We start from the raw sequence: 24,583 nt of genomic DNA on the forward strand, positions 1-24,583 counted from the left end.
GTCAGCGACTTGATTTTCTGTTGAAGTTAAAAAAGTCCAGACTATTAGACTTCTTCTAGCCATATTAATGTATTCAAACAAGGCGGAAGTCCAAACTTGCGAAGGTAAGAATGACTTACATTGTAGTTTACACAAAGCTAGATGGTCATAGACACATTGTCCATTGTCAATAGGGAGAATTGTTGGGGAAAGACCTATACAAAGTTTCAATTACAAGTGAAATCGAAAAGTGATGTTCACGCGTTAACGTCATGCCCCAGGACGGTTGGTATGCCGTCACAGTCTGGGATGACCAAGGGCATGTCGTCCCGATGACGTCACTGTGAGGTATCTGTTATTTAGGGGAAGGAGTCGTAAATGCCGGTCTTCCTGAGGGATCCTAGCTTTGGGTAAACCGCAACCAGGCCTCTCTGCTGTTTCACCTGTCTGCCCCGAACCGGCTGACTAACCTAAGTATCGTCATTCTCGGACAGTCCATTACCCCATCAACATGGGCCCGAGTTGCCCACATATCCAACATTCCCATTGTCCTTTCTCTCTGTTCCAATGTTAATCAAGGCATGACCACTTTGGGCAGCTGAATGTGCCAATGCCAAAGAACATTTTCGCACCCGTTTTTCGTGCATTTTGCGCATGCCAGTGATAGGAATGAAGTTGTGTTTAGGCGATACGTTTTAATCTATATTAAAAGGTATTTTGACATTAGAATTATATTCAAGAATGCAGAATGTAAATCGGGTTAAGGTGTTTTGAAAAACATAAGCTAAGGCACCGTCTGTGTCTAACTGGTGCAATACGTGTGGGCAAGTGACCAGAGCGAATGATGTCACAGGTTTGATTTGCCAGATTCCTTCAGACTGCCACAAGCAGTAATATCAAATCTACTCACTCTTCTGGAAATATATCCATCTCAGGTTATCACATGCTAAGAAAAGAACATTTCATAAAAAACAACAACACCTTAATCATTTCCTTTCTTTTATTTGTGAATAATGTCAACTGGGTGTCAAAATTTTGACATAACAAATGTCAATTATGAAAATATTGCCCTGGGAATTGTCTGAAATTACAAAATCTACCAATCTTGACATACATACATCGAGACAATACAAGGGAAGCAGGTGGTTTACAAAGTCCATCCCTTATTATCCAGTGTATTATATCTCCATTCTATTACCATGGACCATAGCTTTGTTACAGAAGTGACATCACCATCTCTCTCATGACTAACTTAGTACAGAGTTCAAAATGTGCTCAAAACTTGGTAACAAGCAGGTCCAGAGTAAAAGTATTACTCAAAAGAAGTTAAGGATCACCCAATTCTTTCACATTAACTGTAGTACTATGAAAGAAAATGGTAGTTCTCAACTTTTGTTATTTGTACATATCATTATAGGAGATACAATACACTGGATATCTGAGGACGTAATACATACAGCAATATTTTCAGTCATGCAGTTTCACCATCTGACAAGGCGCACTATAGCACTTACTTCATGTTTACAGCACTTGGATACATACTCTTCAAGAGTCCATCATTGCAGCTATACATCGTCCATGCATGTCAAGTCTATACATATACATGGTTGTTCCTTGTCTCACATAATGTCCACAAATATATCACTATGTTCTTGTTATACACAATACATGTCAACAGAAACAAACTGACGAGTCAGCAGTTAGCATCTTTACACAACAGGACAAAAATAAGATCAGGGATTTATCCAGGATTTCTTAGTAAGTATTGTTTTACGCAGCTTTTAGCTATATTCCAACATCACGACTGGGGACACCAGAAATGGGCTTAACACATTGTACCCAGTCAGGAAGTAAACACGGGTCTTCGAGGTCAGGAATTTTAACAGATGTCTCCTTGAGCATCCTTACCTGGAACTGGCAATCTAATACCATCTTCGGAAAATATCTAAAGACGGAATAATTTAAATGCAAAATGTGACCAAATGGATCACTTCGGATTAATTAAGGGGAGTTAAGTATTCTATAATAAATTCATTCAGTTAAATACACAGACATGCTAAAGCAAGAGAATCTCAAAACCACAAACTGAACACATCAAGGGACATTTGGCTTCAACTTAATATTCAATACGAAGTAGGAAAACCTGGATAAATCCATGAGGCAAGGTGAAAACAGTCAATATCTAAATGTCATGCCTTGTCTTGTTTGCACTGATTATTGAGGGAGCAAATACAGTGTGGCAAACAATGGTTGATCTACAGCCGAGTAAAATATAATAATCAATACATCTTGAAGAATCCTTACTTACTCACTTAGGTGAACCTTAGTCCTCATAAGGGAAATAATTTTGGCACATTGTTTATAATCTACAATTTGTTGTCAAGAAAGTATCAACTGAAGATGTGGCTTGAATTATATACATTTACAAAATCCATGAATACAAATTTGTCAAACAAATTAAGTTTAACTGAATAAGTATTTTCAATACATACACTCTCAATATTTAAATTTGTTGTCAAGAGAGTATCAACTGAAGATGAGGCTTGATTTATATACATATATAAAGTTCATGAATACAAATATGTCAAACAAATTAAGTTTAACTGATTTTAAGTATTTTCAATACATACACTCTCAATATTTAACTTACACCACACTAATTTACAACTAGTTAATTCCCCAATTGTCTTCATATTGTCAATCTTTGCAACTTTTCAAATGATCCACAGAATACCATGAAGACAATGAAAGCAACAAGGTTCTTTACAACACTGAAATGGTACCTGCCTGGATTGTAACTCGTTGAAGTTCAGTTTGAGCGTTACTCCAGAATGGAAAAACAAATTATATACAAACATGGAATGCATCATCTGGTAACTCACACTGTCATTTGTTAGAAAAAGAAATACATTTATTACATTATTTATTAACAAAGTGTGCAACAATTAGGAAAAATGACAAACATTTGGTCCAATTCCCCACCTCAAAGAATCAGAAAGTAATACCCGGTAGTATGAGGTTACTTACACATTAGACAGACATTAATCTAGGGCAACATTGATCCACAAAGTCCCCCTGCATTGTCATGACATTTGGCCCATTCAGTGGCCTTTTAACAAACTCCAAATCCAAACAGATAAAATATCATTATGTAACTCACTTTCAAGAATTCATTAACGCCTTAATCTAGGATCTAGCACCTGCTTTCACCTGACAAACTGATAATGCAGTGTTAGAAACTAAAAGGTGGGGTGGTGGTTGTAGGTGGAAACAAGGAGAGGCTACATGGACCCTCTCAGTCTATCACAGTTTACTATCGGTACTATGGCAGGGATGCCTAGACTGTCGGCCTAATTCAAATGCTGTAACAAAGTAGGCAAAGGTTACCAATGTTCACAACTACCAAATAATTACAAGTCAGTGTTGTTGCATATCGTGATACCCACAATCGCCTTTTGACTACCAAGCAATGCATCAGTGAATTGCTTCCACCCTTGGTCTTCTGTCAACACTCAAGCATTTTTTTGGTTTTCTGCTGCTGTCAAAAGTTTAGCTCACACAAGGACTATGATATAACCTATTAGATATGTAATTTTAATCAATTTCTTTCCAATACACAGCCTGACAGGGTAAGTAGTTTTTTGTCCTTTGAGACTGATATACCTTGTTTTGGCAGAGGTGATGTAGGGAGGAACGACTGATGAAATGTCAGTGTTACACATAAACATACAAGAAAAAGTAGAAAGAGGCGACTAACGGGATCGTGTGTTCAGGCTTGCTGACTTGGTTCATGCATTTCGTCGTATCCCAATTGCCAGGATCGATGCTCATTATGTTAATCACTGGATTGTCTGGTACAGACTCGATCATTTACAGACCAGATGGAATATTGCTGAGTGATTGACATCATGAGCATCGATCTACACAATTGGGACACAATGACATGCATCAACCAAGTCAGTGAGTCTGACCACCAGATCCAGTTTGTCCCCTCTTACAATGTGTATAGTCGCCTTTTAGGGCAAGCAGGGTTTGCTGAAGACCTATTGTAACCCGGATCTTACCAGGTATTTTAGCACTAATTCTGATTGCCTGAAGAGCTTTTCTAAAAACACTTTGCAAACTACCAATTCATCACAGCGTCCAATAGATTATGACATTTAGCTATTGTCGATTAATCTTAATGTTGGGTAATAAAGACAACTCACCTGACACTTGGAATTATCGATTATGACTTATATAAACTAACATGTTACATCCCCTTCCCCAGGCTTGAGAAATTCAACCTTAAATCTATTGACAGAACCTATACTTCCTTGTTTGCCAAAAGTTATTGTCTTTCACCAGTTGTCCTTACCCTTACCAGACCTGCTCACCCACCAACAGGAACATATGATGAAGAAGAATAACATATATTTGTAATAAAATTCTAAAAAGAACCCAATCCACATTTCCATACAGGCTGATGTGAACTCTCTGAACATGCAAAAAAGGTTATCTCTTAAATATATGTGATCAGAAAATTAAGGGGAAACGGTCAAATTTTCTTCAAAGATATAATTAATACAGAGGCATTGGAAAATAGAACACTCTTGTGGCATGAAGCGAAGCATACAATGCGAGGCCGACATTCAACAGTGTCGGTATTGCTAAGGTAAATAATGCTTAGGTCTCACAATCATAGTATAAAGACACAATATTAACTGGTGTCACTGGTTAAGTGGTTAATCCATAATATATAGAATTACTAATAGCTATTATTTACATCTATACAATCATATACTGTGCAGTGTTCAAAATTAAGTGGATCGGGAGTTCCTTGGGGTTTTCTCCCAAAGTATTTGAATCTAGGGACGCCTAAATCTTTACCTTTGACGAGGACCCTCACATCTCACGCTCAATTTAAAACACTGCTGTGCGTCTACAGTGACTAGTTTTTCATGAACACATGGAAATGTCCCTCAAAGGAAGACATGGTCAGTGGCGACAGGTCAGTTCTTTGTACAAATGTAGCATGTAAATCCCTTCATTCAAGAACTGGTTTAAAACCTTAAGTGACACTTTGTTTTATTTCTTGGCTTACAGATTCGACCACTCCCAAAAGCCACAATCAGAAATAAAATACAAACAGCATAAACATCAAGGCAAACAAACATAAGAAACTATGAACTTTTAAATAAAGCTGATCAAATGCATGGTTTGTAGTATGTTACAGTACAAACATCCCGCACGTAAAACAGAATTAGCAGTTATTTTCTTCCCACTAAACTGACTGACCCAAACAATGTAATGCCAAATAAAACAAAATATTGAGCTACATGAATTTCTTCTTGTGGTCAACCCGTGCTAGGTATGCTCATTGCTCTAGTGAAAATCGGTGAACCTAAAACACTAAAAACTGTGACCAAAGTGATGGGAATCACATGAGATCTAGGTAACTGAGTATTTGAATGGTGCAAGTCATTAAATATATTTAACGGGGCTGCAACTCTGAATGTCATCATTTATCTTGATATTGATGTAACAATTGATATCTAATGTCAACACTGCATCACTACAAATTCATGAATATTGATACTTAATATGTAATTCCATTTACCAAACCATTAGTAAAATACACACTACTTCAATTCCATTATTTTTAAGGGTATTAAAATAATTTATAAAAGAAAAATAATTATCTGTTCTTTAAAGAATTATCCACATATTTCAGATTCCTTTTATGTGTGACTTCACCTTTTAATTCTTCATACAGAGTCATGCCTTGCCCACAAAATCAATTTCGACAATTTCAGGTCCAAATGTTGTTTTCGTGAATCAGAACAACAACAATAAAGTCAGTACAATTTCTCATCATGAGGCAAAGTGTTGTTCAAATTCTTCTAAGAATTATGGAAAATTATCTTTATTTAAATATATTGATACCTAACCCATCAGAAAAAACATAAACTTAAGAAACTTGCATATGGTTAACTGCTAATCCTTGTCAACTTGATCCTAGAGTTTGTGAGTTAATATTGCGTAGCCTCACAAGCACATTGGCAGACAGTGGGGGGAATCCTAAACCTTACATGAAACATTACAACAGTGGGGTAAAGCAGCAGTAGGGCAGTGATCAGCAGACAGCACCATATGAACACAGCGGGCAAGGGGTCATGGACGTAGCAGGCAGTGTCAGCAGCAGCAGGTCATCTAATCCTCCTCGTCACTAGCAGCCTCGAACATCTGCATAGCATTACACCAAGAAATGAAATACACATCACCCCAGTCTCATCTTCATCGTGCATACAGAATTGAATCACCATATTCACAACCTGTTGTTTTTCTTTAAATGAAATCATTTCAAGGTTCTAAAGTACATCTACGATTTCATTGTTCAATGAAATTCAATTCAAAGCCTAGTAAATATTAAAGTTTACAAAAAAATCATTGCCATATAATTATATATTTCTCCAGCTTCAAAAACCTGGAGATTAATATGTACTTTCACAGACAGTCATTTGTCTGAATTCATGGTAAATAATGCTTGAAAACTAAACACACCAAATGCAAATTCAAAATCATATACATTTCAAAATTCATAAAGGCTATATACTTTTTTTTGTCTTGTCGAGAGACCAACATTCAGACGTTCCTCATGCCAGTATGAGCCTCACATATGAACTGTTCAGATAAGCTACTACTGGAAAAGGTGTTCGTTTGTTGTTGAACGCTGCACTCAGAAATATTCCAGATATAAGACGAAGGTGAATAATCGAGTATGGACCAGACTATGCAGTGATTTACATCATGAGCATCGATCTATTCAACCACCTGATCTCGTTAGTCGCCTCTCATGACAAGCAAAGTCACAAGCACGGGTTGCTGAAGGTAGTGAACTACTATGCACAAGAAACCTTTCAACACATCTAAAAGATGATAGCTATTGGTTCTCAGAGATTGACTTTTACAGTACAAACAAATTCCCACCCAGTTACTATTTGCTGATGCAGGCAAAGTTTAGGAACCAAGATCACTAAAAACAACTCACCCCTAGAAGATTTTTTGGTTCGATGCCTGGCTTTGCAATTTCTTCAAGATCTTCTAGGCAGGGCCCCTCGATGTTGTAGACCGGAGTAAGTGATCGGTCACTGTCTATACTTGTCTCTAGGCTCGAACAGGGACTCCCAATAATCCTCCTGCAGAAAGAAACAATGATTACATCAAAGTTGGACCCTATCTGAGGTACTTAATTAAAGAAATTCATGTGTGCTTGCATTACTTGATTAATGTAACAGTGGCATGTTTTGGCAATGTGTTCTCACTCAGCTTCATCATCAAACTGAACTTTAGAAATATACTCACTATCAACATGTTTGTTAAAAGACATCCATCAGATCATGTTGATGGGTAGTTTCATTATAAACAATCTGTCAATGGTTGACACTTGTTTGTTTGTGACAAGGCTGCAAATCAGGGAATGATATCTTGAAGTGTTTCTGACATGAGTAAGTGAGTGAGTATGGTTTTATGCCGCTTTTAGCAATATTCCAGCAATATCACGGCTCGGGACACCAGAAATGGGCTTCACACATTGTACCCATGTCGGGAATCGAACTCGGGTCTTCAGCGTGACGAGCGAACGCATTAACCACTAGGCTACCCGACCGCCCCGTTTCTGACATGAGAATTACCTGTGAACTGGCTCTCATAGATGAGCCCAATCACAGGTAAATCATGAGTCATCATTTCCGTCATTTTAATATACATCCAAGGTAATTTAACACATTTCTTGATTTGAGCTTGTAGTTTATCTATTTCCTGTTTTTGCAACCTATTTAAAGTCTACCAGCCTGACCTTAACCTTTCCCTCTAACTAGTGCTCTAGATTAGGATAACAAGATTATTGACAGGGAGAACGTCATCCAACACAATATTTTGGTATACAAAATTCTTGTGAGTGAGTGGGGTTTAAAGCTGCTTTTCCCATTATTTTAGTGTGACGGAGATGTATACCACTTGGACATATCACTTACATTGAGTGAGAATGGTTTTAAGCTGCTTTTAGCAATATTCCAGCAATTTCACGGCGGGGGACACCAGAAATGGGCTTCACACATTGTACCCATGTCGGGAATCGAACCCAGGTCTTCGGCGTGACGAGCGAATGCTTTAACCACTAGGCTACCTGACCGCCCCCATATCACTTACATGTTATGGTAGGGCGCTGACAGAACTTGGCACAAAAGCCAACTGGGCCACCCATGGCCATAGCAATTGTGCATACATTTGATAGAAGTGTAGATATTGCATACTTACGTTTGTCTGGAAGGCACGACTGGTGAAGAGCTGAGTGGGGTAGGCACATTATTGGGTCGATGTCTGAGAACAGGGGTAGTGAATGCTCGCCTTGGTGCTGGGTGGCTGAACACAGAAAGCAGCCATGTTGGTACAAACATTTCCATGTATCTTGTTCACTCTGTTTTAAGAGTGTGCGTTATTACCAGCATTACTATATCAGTAAACTAAGGTTTCTTCTTTCCAAGATACGCATCACAATATCATTTTTTAATCCTTGGTAATTCAGGTGATTTTAAATAGCGAGTTTTGTCATGTTTTTATATTATACACTTGCCAAATACCTTTAAAATATTTTCGTAATTCCAAATTGCAAGTTCGCCAAGAAAGAGGCTGCTTCTCAGTTACCTCCCTTATTTGCTCTTGCATCATTTCATACACTTTCATCACCATCAAGGGCACTCTCCTACCCATAGTTCCCTGCGGCCAGCCTAGTACCTCAACCACAGGCTCTGTGACAGCGTGACATGCTGTCACAGAAGCCCTATGAAGAATTAGCAATACGGTCACTTTGATGGATAAAAATATATAGACAAGCTCCACACTGTTGATATCGTAAGATATCTTTAAATCATACAACACAATATGTTAAGCACACTGTAAGGCCTGCATTAGGCAATTCTGCTCTGATTTCAGAATAAGCATCTTTGTTTACAAACAAGAAAGGTCCAGTCATGTGATAAGCAAATTACCCAGTGGCACTTGTGTAATACTGTCTTGCAGCGTGCAAGGTGGCCCCAAGGTGGCTGCGTCTTTATTGATTGAGTAAACATCATGTTGTGATACACTCCAAAACTCCAACACCCATCCCAACTATGTTGAAATAATTTATCACTTCTTGATTTTCAACATCACGAGAGAGTAAGCGAGTTTGATTTAACACATCTCACACAAAACATTATTTCAGTAATATCAGACATGGCATGTGGGAGGAAAGTCTGAAGTGATCCAGGTCTTTGATATTTACCACTTTGGTGAAACCCACAAGCACAAGCATGGTGCTGACAAAGAAATCTATGTTTACTTTTGTACAGAACAGATCTAAATGACAACTTACAAAGGCAAAGCAAAGCTTTCCTGTGATGACGACGAACAGTCCAGAGGTGTTGCTACAGAGTTGTTGGTGATGCTGATGTCGTAATCATCAAAACAGTCATCTGGAAATATTTTTACATATTTTTACTGACTTTCAGTATTTTAAACTTTATCATCATTAAGACTTTCAGATCAAGTGTCCTTAAATGAATGGGTAAATATTCATTCCAGTTTATAGCCATTGTCAGCATACCCACCATCTGAGATGCTGTGGTCTGCATGGGAGGACTGAGTGCTGTCACTGGGCAGCGAAATGCGGGACGTCTTACGGGGGAAGAACCGTGTCACAGGGAAAAACAGCATGGACACCAGGAACAGAAAACCGTGCCAGAATGATGAGAAGAAGGCTTTCACTTGAGATACCTGCCAGAAGAGACATGTATAAGTAAAGTAAGCCTACTAGCTGTTAGAAGTGTGTTTTTGATTTTGGTGACATATTTTGTGACGACCATAAACCAATCAAGTGTGCATGATTTTCTTTTGTTGCATAATTCTGTCTTCCTATTAACACATAAAGAAATATTCCCCTCTTCTGAGCAGTGTCTGAACTATTTACTCCCAACAAGCCAGGTAACCATGGTAACCTGGTGACTCTTTAATGTAAGTTTTGTTTGTTTGTTGTTTAACGCCACACTCAGCAAATATTCCAGCTATATGATGGCAGTAAGGAAGTAAGCGTGGACCAGACAATCCTGTGATTGACATCATGAGCATCGATCCACGCAATTGTAGCATTACTAGCAATGAAATATTCTACTGCACATTCAGGCAGGAAGGAAGACATTTTACCTCTTCCAACAGAATTATTACTAGGCACAGGATAGAGCAGCAGGGGTGTTGTCAGTATTCCACACTAAGTTCTTAGCTTCCAAAATTCAGTGGTATTTTAAAATTGCATTCAATGCAATAATGTCAAACTGAGCATTAAACATGCTACACCCTCTTTCCCTATTACCTCTGTTATCAGTGAAATACAAGTCACCTTACCAAGCTATAACATTAGTTATACTGGCAACAATAACAGCATGAATAGGGAAATGTTTCATTTCAGTTTAGGCATTGGTACCCAAATTAAAGATCAAGATAAATCCATGTCGTGATCATGTATCTTTTTCAGAGACTACTTCTAAGCATATCACATGCCGGACCATTATGTTTAAATGTAAGAGGCTTAAGTGTCAGTTAAACATAGTTCTCAATGTTATTAACACTGCTGACTATAATACTGGCACGAAAATTTCTCAAACAAAATGAAATAGTTCTTACAGCACTTTTGATCATGTAGTCCCGCATTCTTCTTTTCCACACCTAAAATACAGAATACTGATTGTTAAACCAGAACAGAACATCTGGAGAGATATCAAGACTATACTGTCAACTACAGTGGCAACTTCTCAAACTTGTCAGATTCCAACATTGTTATCACCAAAAGCATGTCAAATGATTGCATAGACATACTATGAGGTGAAACATAAAAACACAAAGAATTTGTTTTTGACAGTCTCACATGCTTATAAACAATGATAAACATAATATAAAAAATATATTCATTGATAAATACATGTACACAACAATTAGCAACAATGTGGCTGGAGAAGCTAAACAAACAAAGCAATCTATACAATATGACAAAGTATTCAAAGATGATAAGTAAACAAATGTGTCTACATGCCAATATTTTATATTAGATAAAATAGACAGAAAATAGCATACATCCTTGAGATCTGCTTGAGCATACTATTTCCTACCTTGCGCACACATGGGAAAGCCAACAGCTGATCTACAGTGGGTCGACTCTTTGGGTCTGGGTCCAACATCTGACTGATGACATACTTCAGGTCAAAAGTCTTGTCTGCAAACATATTGAAAAAAGGTCAGTGAGGGCTTATGTCCTAGTGGTCAATAAAACAACCGTGGGAAGTCTCTTACGTAATTCGACACGTCAGTGATCATGATTGTGTTAAACTTAATCAAACTGTCAGGGCATGATCAGTCAAAAGAAGTCTCCCAGTCTGTCACCTGTATAAATATGAACCCAAGGCTTTTAAATGTGATTTTAAAAATAATACCAAATGAATCTTTTTCAGCATACAACAGAGCTAATTTACGAAACACAATTACGATCTAATTTACTTTCTGAGTCAAGCCTATATATTTACAACAGTTATATACATCTAAAACATAATTTCATTTTTTTTAAATCTTAAAATGTTCATACATTTGGGGGGAAAAAACAATAGAGTGATGAATGGATGAGCGAAAAAATATTGGTTACCCAATGAAAAATGTGATAACCCAATTAAAATAGAAACCCAAGAGTAAAAAACTCAATTGTTCAAAAATTATCTGGAGCTCTGAGAGTCCATTCATGGAAAAACATTAACAAAACTGGTCTGGGTTGAACTAATTATCAAAGCCTTCTCTTTACTAGCTCTGTTGTGAGTGTAATAACACTGCATGGACACATTTGTTCAACAAAAACATTCCACTAACATTTGCTGAAATCCCAGGGGATGAAAACACTCAGTTGAATACTTTTTATCCCTATTCTGTAGCCAGTGTTGCTATACAATAATTTTCAGAGACAAGAAAAAGAAACAATAGGGTACAAATTATCAATATTGTGGAGTTCTTTATCCTTTTGTTTACTAGCAATTACATTAATTAACATCTACAAGATCTAGGTGAAACATACAGATATTAAGACATGAATAATTCAACCATCTTACTTACATACACGATAGAGTGAGTGAGTGAGTTGGGATTAATGCTGCTGTGAACAGTATTCCAGTTATATCACGGTGTCAGCTTGATGTGGAGGAAAGCCCCAAGTGATGCAGGTCTTAGAGGTTTACCACTTTGGAGAACCCATGGGCATGGATATAGTGCTGACAAACCTAGAAATTGGGATTTGAACCCACAAATTATAGGTTTCTGGCGTGCCCAAGGGACGCAACTCTGCACAGCGAATTGCAGGGCCTTAGATGACCGAGCCCACTTGTTGCTGCTATACATGATAGAGGTGAACTTTCATGTGTGATAAATTTGTCAAAATTCCTACCCCGCAAGAATTCTTCTGGTAAGATTCCTCTTCTGAGAATATGCCAACCCTCACCTCCACGTGGTAGATCAAGGTCACTAGCCATTTCTAACATTGTCATTCCCAAACTAAACAAAGAACAATGAACACAGTTATAACACCAGTTTGGTAACAGACTAACTTGACAGAGGTAAACATAATTCACAGGGACAGACAGAGCCACTGGTCCATTAGTCCTAGACAAATGCCCTTTAGTTTATATACACAAAACTGTATCTTCCTTCACCATGTTTACAGCAATATCTGTAAAATCATCATGACAACAGTTTCCACAAGTCAGCAGGAATAGTCGAGTAACATTCTGTTCAGTTTAGCACTTTCAGCTAATAATAGTAACACCAGATCAACTGAAAATGATGCTGAGAGACAAGTTCAGGCCAGTGGATTCATATGTGATAATAGCAGTGACAGTTAATACTTAAACTGTATAAATTATGTACTATGAAAATACTAAATAGCACTCATATACTGTGTAACAATTCAATGTGGTGCTAATTCCTACAAATACAAGACAATTCTTTAAATGACATGCTATTTCTTCTTTTCAAAACCTCCTGAACTACAAAAGCGCAAACAAACAGTGATAATTCTAAATTAGCAATGATAAGGGGCAGTCAATTTCATTCAGACTGTCACAGTATTCATTGTTATAGAACTAACCAAAGTTACATAAGATTTCCCATGAATAAAACATATACACAAGGTCAACACTTTGATACATATAATTTAAGTGTAATAAGATACATCTGGCATCAATCATGACATTCTTACCTAAAAATATCAGCAGGTTTTCCAAACTTGCCCTCCATTAGTTCAGGAGAGAGGTACTTGGGGTCCCCCTCTTGAGCTTCAGACATATCAAGGCTCTGAAAAAGTAAGTTACAATCGCTGCTTAATAATAATAATTATAATTCTAAATGACATCTGTCCAACACTCTACAATCACCCATTTATTACTTGTAGTAAACAGTTCTTTGTATAACACTTTACAACCAGATAGAATATAGGATGCCAGGATCCAGCAGATGGCGTTTGATGACATTGTTTACTTGATTACCGGTACTGAAAAGCATGTTTTCTAACCTATATGAGGCAGTCACAAGGTGGACTTCAACAAATGTCATTTAGAATGCAAGCCTTGCTGTATGCGTACCTGTCCGCATGATAAATCAACATTGCCATAATACATTGATGTCCTGTCATTTGGATAGTCAGTCCCTTGCAAACATTTACAATAGGACTATTTGTGACATCCATCTGTTGTATCCATAGTCACATTAGGGCTCAGTCACACATTCAGGGTTTTTACTGCCGTCCTTGGTAGGACCATTCCCGATTAAAGTTTGTCAAAAGTCTGATCAAGATCCTGTGATTCATGGCGGGAAATTCAATTTTTTTAAAAACATTTATTTAATCAAGACAACAATCAGATAATGTTCAGGAAGCGTCCCAATTCAGCCGTTTCCAGCCGAATTCGTCTTGATACTCCTGTTCTCAATCCGAATCTGATCAGATTTGCATCTTACGCATGGGAAAAAACGATCGAATCTGTCCCAACAGCATCACGATTCTCCCGAATGCGATTCGACAATGACAGGACAAAAATCAAATTTGACCTTTCAATACTTTTATCTTTTTTTGTATGAAAATGTTTTGATATAATGAGCAAAATGTTTTATTTAAACAGTCACATTATCAAAGTGTACACATGGTAACAAAGCCACACAGTGCTTGATCCAGCCAGACTCATCAATAAAATAATATCTCTAAACAGAAACCTTTCCACATTTGATACTTTAGGGATTGAGGACTCTGTAAATCATATAACAAATAACACCTTACCTTGGATAAATCTAGCACTAATCCGAAGTCTCCAAGCTTGCAGACCCCGTCGAAAGAGACAAAGATATTGTCTGGCTTAATGTCCATGTGGATCAGGTTGTGTTCATGGAGATGTTTCACTGCCTGCAAGTCAAAACCATCAACACTTCAGATCACACAAACACACATAGTACCGGTGAACATCCGGGGCAAAATAGGTCTTCAGCAACCCATGCTTGATGTAAATGCAACTATGCTTGTCGTAAGAGGCGACTAACAGGATCGGGTGGTCAGACTCGCTGACTATGTTGATGCATGTCATCGTATCCCAATTGCGTGGATTGATGCTCATGATATCAATCACTGGATTGTCTGGTCCAGACTCGATTATTTACAGACCGCCGTCACATAGCTGGAATATTGCTGAGTGCGGCATAAAACAACAAACAAACAAACCAATTAATTGCATAGATCGATTCTCATGATGTTAATCACTGGATTGTCTGGTCCAGACTTGATTATTAAACAAAAAACAAACATTGAAAGGAATAACCTATTACTATTGTTAGTTCTTTTCCACTTGATAGAGAGGGAAATGCAGAAATGCAGGAGTTAAATACCAGAACTTCAGAAAAAATCCAATTAACTTTAATTTCCTCTTCAATTTCAAAACATAATTAAAAATCCTGAACAATGCTGAAGATAGATAATGACATTTGTTTGTTGTTTAGCGCCACACTCTAAGATATTCCAGTTGTACATAACCGAGTCAGGACCAGACAATCCAGTGACTGAGCATCATGAGCATCAATCTACACTGTTGCTGAAGACAAATCCTAACCCGGATGTTCACAGGGTCAACATGGTCAATTGTAACATGTGAGTTTTAACACTGCTTCATGCCACATCAGCATGTTCAGCAAAGGCAGCCTGAACTTGGCTTGTGGTCTGGTTTATAAATAAGAAGCAAACATTTCCTGACAGATTGTAAATGGGTTCTTTACTGAATATGTTTTGATTTGGACTGTAGTCTTTGATGATGGAATGTGGCTGATCACAAAGACAACTCAATTCCTAGTTAAATACACAAAGCTATCACATCTTACCATGAGAAGATCTACTAAGTAGTTCCATATAGTCGTCTCAGTAATCTCATGATTCGAGTCAGCAAAGTTACTCAGGCTGCAAAGAAAGTGTACATGTCTTTAACCACAAGACAAATACATCAGACTCATATGGCCCTGCTTAGGTCAATACAAATATGGACCAGTTGTAAACTCTGTGAAGGCTTTAAACGAGAACAAGAATAACCAGAGCTCCAGATAACTTGTTGAGCAATTGATTTTTTACTCAAAGGTTTCTATTTTAATTGGGTTAATACATTTTTCATTGGGTAACCAATATTTTGTTCACTCATCTATTCATCACTCTGTTGGGTTTTCCCCCCCAAAATGAGTAAACATTTTGAGATCTAAAATAATATAATGAAATAATGTTTTAGATGTATTATAACGGTTCTAAATATAGGCTTGACTCAGAAAGTAAATTAGCTTGTAATTGTGTTTCGGAAATTAGCTCCGTTGTACGCATGCTGAAAAAGCATCATCAGGTGTTTACGCATGCTGTTTTCAAAATTGAGTTTTCCATTAATTGCATGCATTTCTGTATGCAAGTTAATTGAAAGTAATTGGGTTTTGAATAGATTTGGGGGGTATTACACAAATACGCAGCTTATCTGTAGCTCTGAAAAACAAAACAAATACTACATAATTTAAACATACTACACTTTTTAGCAAGTCAAGATTCAGCGAGTGAGATGCTTATCAGACAGACAAAGGGACAAATTTGAAATTGATCTGGGATTCAAACCTGCAATCAGCAGATCCATATTGTTCAGGGGCCCAACTCTGTACAGCCAGTGGCAATGCCTTAGGCCACTGGGCCACCAAAGCCCCCGACGTGATAATCTTGTTATGATACGACTGGTGAAAACCAAGTTACCCATCAGCACATATGGAGCTGACAAACCAAAGATGAGAAACAGAGCCAATCTGGGATTCAACATGCAACCTACAGTTATGAGTACCTGATGAAATTGCCCATATAGGCAGCTTGGGTTGTATACTCAGGGAGTGGAGAATCACACAAAATGAATTTATACAAACAATGTACAGACACAGGGGTAATAATTGCAAGGATTTATCAAGGATTCCAAACTGGGTGACATCGGCAAGCAAACTGGGGAAAAAAAAAATGATTTTGATCATGTTCTGTTTTTTGTGCTTTGAGGAATTGGGAAATCTTAAATTCAAGTTTGGAATATGTACTGTCTTTCTGGTGACTTTGGGGCCACTTGTAGGCTTCTGAGCAGGTTTAGATACAACCCTGAATTGTGTGGAGCCTTTAGCATGAACTTTTGCATGGAGTCAGGCACATCAAAAAGATGCATTATTATTACCTTAGCATACAGAGCTCCGTCTGCAGGTACAGATGCTGTCTCTCCTCCCAGGCCTTGAAGAAGCCAACACAGTTGGGGTGTGGGGGCAGTTTCTCATGCTTGGCTACCTCTTCCAACTTTCGGCGCCTGCAAACATTGATTAATGAATGAGCTAATCATGGTAACTTAAACCCATGATGACAGTGACTTTGTACAGCTATGATCAAAATAACGTCTCCAAAATTTGATATATTAACATAATTCCTGAACAGTTCCCTGACCTGTCAGATTCTCCCCTAAATCTTTCCTGTGATCTCTTCACCGCATACAACCTGCTATCCTCCCTGCTGCGCACTTTGAAAACCTGAAACACGAGACAGAATTCCAGATAACTTTTGAGCAATTGAGTTTTTACTCTAGGCTTTCTATTTTAATTGGGTTATTACATTTTTCACTGGATAACCAATATTTTATCACTCATCTGTTTATCACTCTAATTAAAGATTTAAAAAAATGAAACAATCTTATAGATGTATATAACTGTTCTAAATACATAGGCTTGACTCGGAAAGTAAATTAACCTGTAATTGTGTTTCGGAAATTAGCTCCTTTGTACACATGCTGAAAAACCTTCATTTGGTATTTACGAGTGCTTTTTTTATACATTTGAGTTTTTCATTTAATACATGTGTATCTGTACACAAGTTAATTGAAAGTAATTGGTTTTTAAATAGGTGTGTGTGTGGGGGAGGGGGGGGGGGGGGGGGGGGGGGGGGGGGGTATGCAAATATGCTGCTGATCTGTAGCTCAGACGAGAAGATTATTCATGTTATGACAACTTCATCATATAATTATGATGTAAATTCAAACATTTGGATTGGATGAACAGGTAACAACGTAACTGTGAACTATATAAAATAGATGGAATCACAGAAACACTCTACTTGCTAACATGGCTAAGCTACTTTGAATATTATTTCTTCTACCCACAATAAATTTAAGAAACAATCACAATATGGTGAGTTTGTTAACTACGTTTTATACCAAAATCAATGTGGCCTGTAAAAAACTTGAGTCGCGGTCTGGCAAGCCAGTGGTTGATAGCATGAATACAGGACACATATCAGGGGTGCGGAAATATTCTGACTAAACAGAAAAAGTTCCCCTGTCCAAAGACAATGGCTAACTGTATTTGCTGTACAGATTATTTACGTATATGGTGGTTTTTATTGACATCTGACATCTGTTTTGTACTGCCCACAACTAAAACATATTGCACATCTGGATACATGGTACTCAAAGAACATGTCCGAAAGTGTGATCGAAATCAGAACATGTAAACAATACACCGCCGTCTGTATAACTAGTCATACCTATGATGTCAACATGGTCAAAGCTATATTTAGTACATGTTATGAAAAAGCAACTGAACATGCTGAAGGTCTGCTACATTTTAAGATTGTTCATAGAAAACCGAAGGAGATTTCTTTTATTGTCAAAAGTGTGGAAAGTTTGAGATTTTCCACACCCCTGCATATCATTTGCAAATTGTGACCACCAAATTTTCATATGATCAGCAAATAACACATCTAAGGCCAGGCGTTTTGCATTTTTCGGATTACGGACCCGCCGACTCTAATTTTTGAGAAAATGTAAAAAAAATATTTTTTTTAAATTTAGATTTCCATTCCCCCCCCCCCCCGTCGATAGCCGCGTAGTCAGTTATTTTATTTGTTATCACTTTTTAATAAAAAACATATGAATTTACCGTTGTAAACTAGTAAAGAGATACATAATCGATCTTTGTTGATCTTGAAGCCAAACATGAGTAGCCTCCCTTGACAACTGTCTGTGTTGTAAGTGGTAGAATTTTTATTTTTACAAGGGGCCTTAACATCACAAAAAGCGGTCTTTTGAGCACAGAATATGTGCACAAAGTATGCCAGAGGCATTCTGCATTTGCTGATGTTTTGTACCTGAGTGGATCTCAGTAATAATTTTCTTGATCAAATGGTTCATTGTGAGTCTCTGATATATATTTTAAAACATACTTTGCAAAGCAGTGTTAGAATGGACATGAACAGTGACAGATATCTTTATTTTCAGTATTTTGTTTGTTTTGTGCATTTTTGCAGACAGTGAAGATCTCAGTGGAGCTACTTTGAAGTTCTTTCAAGACATAGGCTTGGACACATTAATCATTTATCAGTTTTGTGATATCAGGAAAAAACAGGTTGAATTTTAATATTAATGTTTGTTTTATTTTTGTTACACTCTTAATAGTATTTTAAGTGCGTAACCCAAATGCAGCAAGACTTGTAGCAATATTATGTTCAATATGCTGTTGGCTTTATGATCATAAACTTTCATGAAGTCATCAGTCTTTTTTTATTTTTTCCCCCTCCTGTCCTACATCTTTGGTTGTAAAAAACTGTAATCTCCCCCCCCTCCCACAAAAAAGGCATCTGGCTCCCCCCCCCCCCCCCCCCAAAAAAAAAAAAATCTGTAATCCTAAACATAAAAAAAGTCTGGCCTAAATAAGAGTCATTTGAAAATGCCAGGGTCTGCGAGCAAACAACAGTAGACACCATGAGCTTAATCCAACCTGTCAACAATTCATATCAGAGAGGTCATGTCAGTGGTTTATCATGTACATCTAATACATATTTTGGGGGAGCAAAGCTACTAGTTCTTATTCTCAGTGGTCTTGGATTACACTGGACTATAGTGGCTGTATCAGACACTGAGCAAAGGGATTCTTAAGATGAATGAATATTTAATGTTTTGAATAATAATCTAAAAAATAAACATGATGATAAAAAAAGAGAACCAAAGTCATTTGGCTTTGTGATGTACAACATGATTACATTACCTCTCCAAATGAACCAGCTCCCAGTTTGGAGATGATTTCAAAGCACTGGTTGAAGTAGAGATCTCGGCAGTGCTCATTGTACTTCGTGCTCAGGAATGCTAAGTTGTGGTCAAGGAAAAGTAACAATGACATCATATTTAGCATTACCAAACTGGCAACCGTATCTCATTATATGTATAAATACTGACCTCAAATTATAATATTATCTTTCTCAAATATATATGTGTAGGTGGGTTGCATGTTATAAATGCCAAGGGTGTGGAGGTTGCAAACATTTCATTCTCTATATATCACTTGTTTCCACAATAGAATGTGGCATTTATACATGTGATCATTCTATCAGAAAAAAATAACTGATCAATCACACCCATCCACTAACAAAATGTGTTTATATCTGTTTTTGTTGTATATATGTATGGTACAATGTTGGCACTTCATGTGTGTATTTGGTTATGTATATGGGCTTGAGGCCTTCATGCAAATAAACTTCACCAACATGATGAACTGGTGCACCTTTTATAAAGTTCATGCATGAATACAGTCAAACATTGTTGTGTCAAACTTTGATGTGTCCGTCTAACTTATGGTTGTCTCAAAGTAAAAACTTGGTCCATGCGTGTTCCTTTGTTATTCATCATTTCGCAGTATTGTCAAACCTTAGATAAATTTTGAAGTATACATAGACCCCCTCAACTTCGACAACAGTGTTTGACAATAGTTTTACTCAAAACATATTCATTCTAACATCATTTACCCAAAAATTTCCAAATACAAAATTCCACTTTAAACATGTTAAATAAAGTCCATAGAATTTCAAAATCCAAATAAATGATAAATCTGTATGAGTGCAACTGAACAATTCAGTGTCCTACAGAAAGAGTGGATACAGTGCTCTTCTCTCCTGAAAGACACTACTTGGGCTCTCTGGACTGGTCTGTGAGGGAAGATTCTGCTGACTGGAGGTGCACTCTTCACTGGCGGTTTGGGAGGCAGGGAGTCACGTGGTGTTCCTCGTTGCTAGGAGACAAGGTGAAGCTAACATGAATATTAAGACAATAGCTTGTTACCAGAAATTCAACGATTCACCATTTGTGACTGAATGTCAATCACATCACCTGAAAATATTGCCAATACAATCATATTATCATGGCTAGTACTGTACGAGTAGACTTTCCAGGCAAGATAATTAGGGGCAGACAAGGGTAATGTGGCAAGCATTGAATATTTTCTCTCTGCCAGTATAGATATAGTCTTAGATCATGATTCCTCCAAATATTTTATCATTTATGGATAATAATTCAAAACACTGATCTTAGTGGGGATGGAAATTAGCTCTTGCCTGCTTGCCAGGACCAGTTGTTTTATTAAACTTTAAAGGTATCCTAAGGGCTAGTAGGGGAGTAGTACTTTAACGGGCGCACTTTTTCATATCCAATTAGCAATGTGGGGGCTCGAATGCGCTTCGCTGGCTTACCCACTTGGCTAATTAGTGCATTAATTAGCCGACACTCTACCACTAGATCAAGAGCACCATCACATGCAACTATTGCTCGTTTAACAGGTCTCCAGCACCTCATTAACACGCATACGCAATTAAGTAAACAATGAATTGTGCATGCATGTTACCGACATCACACTCTGCATTTATCTTTTTGAGGAAGCCATGCCTGTCATTGTCCATCAAAATGAGTAACCAATCTAACAACGATACTTGCTAAAACGGACGACTCTATACTAGGATTACCCTCATTGGATTATTGGAAACACTGAGAAATAGTAAAAAAAATTATGGCTAACCCTAATGATCGAAAAGGGGTGTTGGATCGGAAAGGCATGTCAGCTTCCTTATGTCGAAAAGCAGCTTTAGAAATTGGCCCTAGTCCTGTAACTGCCCAACTGCCCAGTAGTTAAGGTATCATAAGTAGAAATTTGCCTTTTTTAAGGGCTTTGCGATGTTATCATTATAAGAACTTTTATTTTTTACCACTGAAAAGAGGGGTTGGATCACCATTGCGAGTGCAAATGAGCGCAAGCCACAGTAATGGCATAGCCTAGCAAGACAGTGGTAATGCTTACTGTTTGTAGTGGCGAGGCTTGGTTGTTGTTTAACATCGCAATCAGCAATATTAATCTATATGATGGCAGTCTGTAAATAAGAGTCTGGACCAGACAATTCAGTGATTGACATCAAGAGCATCGATCCACGCAATTAGGATACGATGACACGCATCAACCAAGTCAGCGAGCATGTCCACCCAATCACGTAAGTCGCCTTTTACGACAAGCAAGAGGCTGCACCGGTAAACTGCATTTCTGCCACTAGTAGAATTTCAAACACGTTTGGGGGTACTTCTATAACTATTTACTATTTAGGCCTGTAAATATTCTTGGTTAATTTCCATCTCTGCTTTGAAACCACACATCATCATACCAATGTAAAAACAGGAACAGGTTCCTCAGACATACAGTTGGGAGAAATCGTCAGAAAATAATTTAAACCCCTAACCCATATCCATAAATGATTTATTTATTGGTCAGTGGGCCGGTCGGTGTATGGTAATCATCGCAAATATGAAGGGAAATTATTACTGGTCAACATGGTCAAAAAGAGTTGACGACAATGGTAGATCTACCGTGTGATAGCGATACTTCAGTTTCCAATTTGTTTTCACAAGACCGGCATATATACATATGTACATATTCAAATACGATAACATAGTTTCTATCATTTATGATACTGTATGAGGAATACAATGTTTATAGTAATTCAACTAAAAAGTGACAGCTGTCAAAATTGTTTGTCTGAGCGCAAGAGTACCAATAAATGACTATTTTCGCAGGGCGATAATTCACCCTGGGTTACGGAAACATGTAACGTTCACATTACCAATAAACGGTACTTTATCATTCGAAGACGTATATTTAATTTGAGAGGAAAATGAAACCTTTTTCGTTGAAAACGTCTGCAGTTCCTGAAAAAATTGAGGCGTTGGTCTTGGGCTGGAAAAAGCCGCATCCATTTTCCACTTAGTCATCTATTTCTATGTATTTCGTACAGTTGGTAACTAAGGTACATCCTAAACTTCATTAATGCGAGACTGTCATTGCTAGCATCGACTATTTTGCACAGTAAAGTAGACTTTGCTTGCGTCCCAGCCAGAGTGTTTATTTTCCGACTGCTTATTTCGCGGTCTTTTTCGCTGTTTAAAGCCAGGCGATTTGATTGGTTGAAAATAACTTCTTCTGGTTTCAAGTTATGATTTAAAAGTCATAATGTAAATAAGATTATGTAAAATACAAATTCACTTTTGCTCTATTGAACTTATGGACATCAAATGTTTGCAGAATTAAAAACTAAATATCGCGTCTTTTGATCCGCGGTGAATCATGTGTCTAACCAATGAGAGATCACGTTATAACGGATTTATGTAAAATCCTGGAAAGGTTTCTTCAACCGAAATATAGAGATTGTTAGTAGATCGCTTCGAAGGTAAATAACACCAATACAAAAAAGACTATTCAGCACTTTTTGTTGCTAAGCATTTATGAAATATTTCATTTTAGTTTGTTAAATATCAATATTGATAATGTCAGACGTCCAGAAAACGAATATCTCTCATCAATGGTGTACATACATATACAATTTATGGCAAATATGCTCAACAACATGATCAGTTTCATCATCATCATCATCATCATCATCATCATCATCATCATCCATAAAGTGTTCTCAAATAAATCATTCTCAATGTTGTACATGTTGCATGCACGCTACATCTGAATCGCATTGCTAAAATATGCCGGACAAGGAACAACTTGTTATTTTTTTCAAGTTTAACCCTTCCTCTCTTAAAACTGAAAAGTCAGGTCAATGTTATTTTTTTAGGGATTGTAGAAACGAAACAACGACAAATTTGGAAACCTATTACCAAATCATGTGACGATATTTTGTATGCGAATTGCCTACCATCGCAACACGTTGATTTGATTATTAAAGTGGAATCAATAATGGTTTACAAAAAGTGTTTGCGACTTTTTGTCTACAATCCATCCCCCAACCACCCAATCTTAGCTGTCTCTTTATATATTCACAAAGTCTCAATAAACAAGAAACATATATCATTTGTAGGAACTGAGGTCTCACCCCATTGGTCAGATACCTTAAATTACAAATGTCACGGTTGAGTTCTCCTATCTTGTCTTGTATACATTCTAAATATGATTCAAAGTGAAACTGTTCCTTTACATTTTTATACAAAAATAATTTACCATTAGTCGGAACTGTAAAAAACGTGGTGGGAACGTAAAGAATATTACGTTGTTTTCATGATCAAATGGTTCATCAGTTAAATCTATACGTGTAGAAAACAAAACAATACATAATTCTATTGTTTCTGATTAGATAAATTATTTTATACATTAAGTTAAGGTTTTTATTTATTTGATCTTAATTATTCAGAGTTAAGTCTATTAGGACTGGTCCATTACCACAACAGGTAAATCTCATAGGTTTTGACAAGCCACATCTTCTCTCCCCTGTCTAACAAATGGGGTATGACCAGAACTGAGAGATGTCATTTCTTAATTAATTATTCATCAGTGCAACATTTCAAGTCGTGATCGTGGGGATTACGGACAGAGACCGATTGTGCAAACCTGCAACAAAAACACAGATATGTCTTTTAAGTAATAAAAAGTATAAGCCCAATTTTTCAAGCAATAGGGGTTAATGTTGGATTCGAAACCACGATCAGCGAATCTGGTATGCAAGCTTTAACAACAACTTATTTGAGCATTTCGTGGCCTTCTTAATCTTACATAAAACAGCGAAGCTTTGCATCTTTGTATCTCTGTCATTCAAAGACATCTGACAAGATCATACGGAACCGTACATTTTTTCAAGAAGAATACGGAGTGTGATAAAAGAAACTCATAGTGTATG

The 24,583-nt window shown here is 37.3% G+C and overlaps 1 protein-coding gene across 1 annotated transcript; it reads right to left on the reverse strand.

Annotated features, from left to right (window-relative positions):
• Positions 1–5,598: 5,598 nt before the first annotated feature.
• On the reverse strand, positions 5,599–22,826 carry LOC139461919 (membrane-associated tyrosine- and threonine-specific cdc2-inhibitory kinase-like). Its single transcript, XM_071243407.1, has 16 exons — positions 22,587–22,826; positions 20,529–20,658; positions 19,642–19,739; positions 17,051–17,133; positions 16,791–16,916; positions 15,439–15,514; positions 14,354–14,476; positions 13,283–13,377; positions 12,473–12,579; positions 11,160–11,263; positions 10,678–10,719; positions 9,609–9,774; positions 9,374–9,473; positions 8,278–8,382; positions 7,010–7,157; positions 5,599–6,204 (listed from the first exon to the last, which is right to left on the reverse strand). The coding sequence occupies exons 1-16, from the start codon at positions 22,674–22,676 to the stop codon at positions 6,172–6,174; spliced, it is 1,626 nt and encodes a 541-aa protein (XP_071099508.1). The 5' UTR covers positions 22,677–22,826; the 3' UTR covers positions 5,599–6,171.
• Positions 22,827–24,583: the final 1,757 nt, after the last annotated feature.

Source organism: Haliotis cracherodii, unplaced genomic scaffold, assembly GCF_022045235.1.
Source record: "Haliotis cracherodii isolate W230 unplaced genomic scaffold, xgHalCrac1.p SCAF_15, whole genome shotgun sequence".
In the NCBI taxonomy this organism is placed as follows: Eukaryota; Metazoa; Mollusca; class Gastropoda; order Lepetellida; family Haliotidae; genus Haliotis; species Haliotis cracherodii.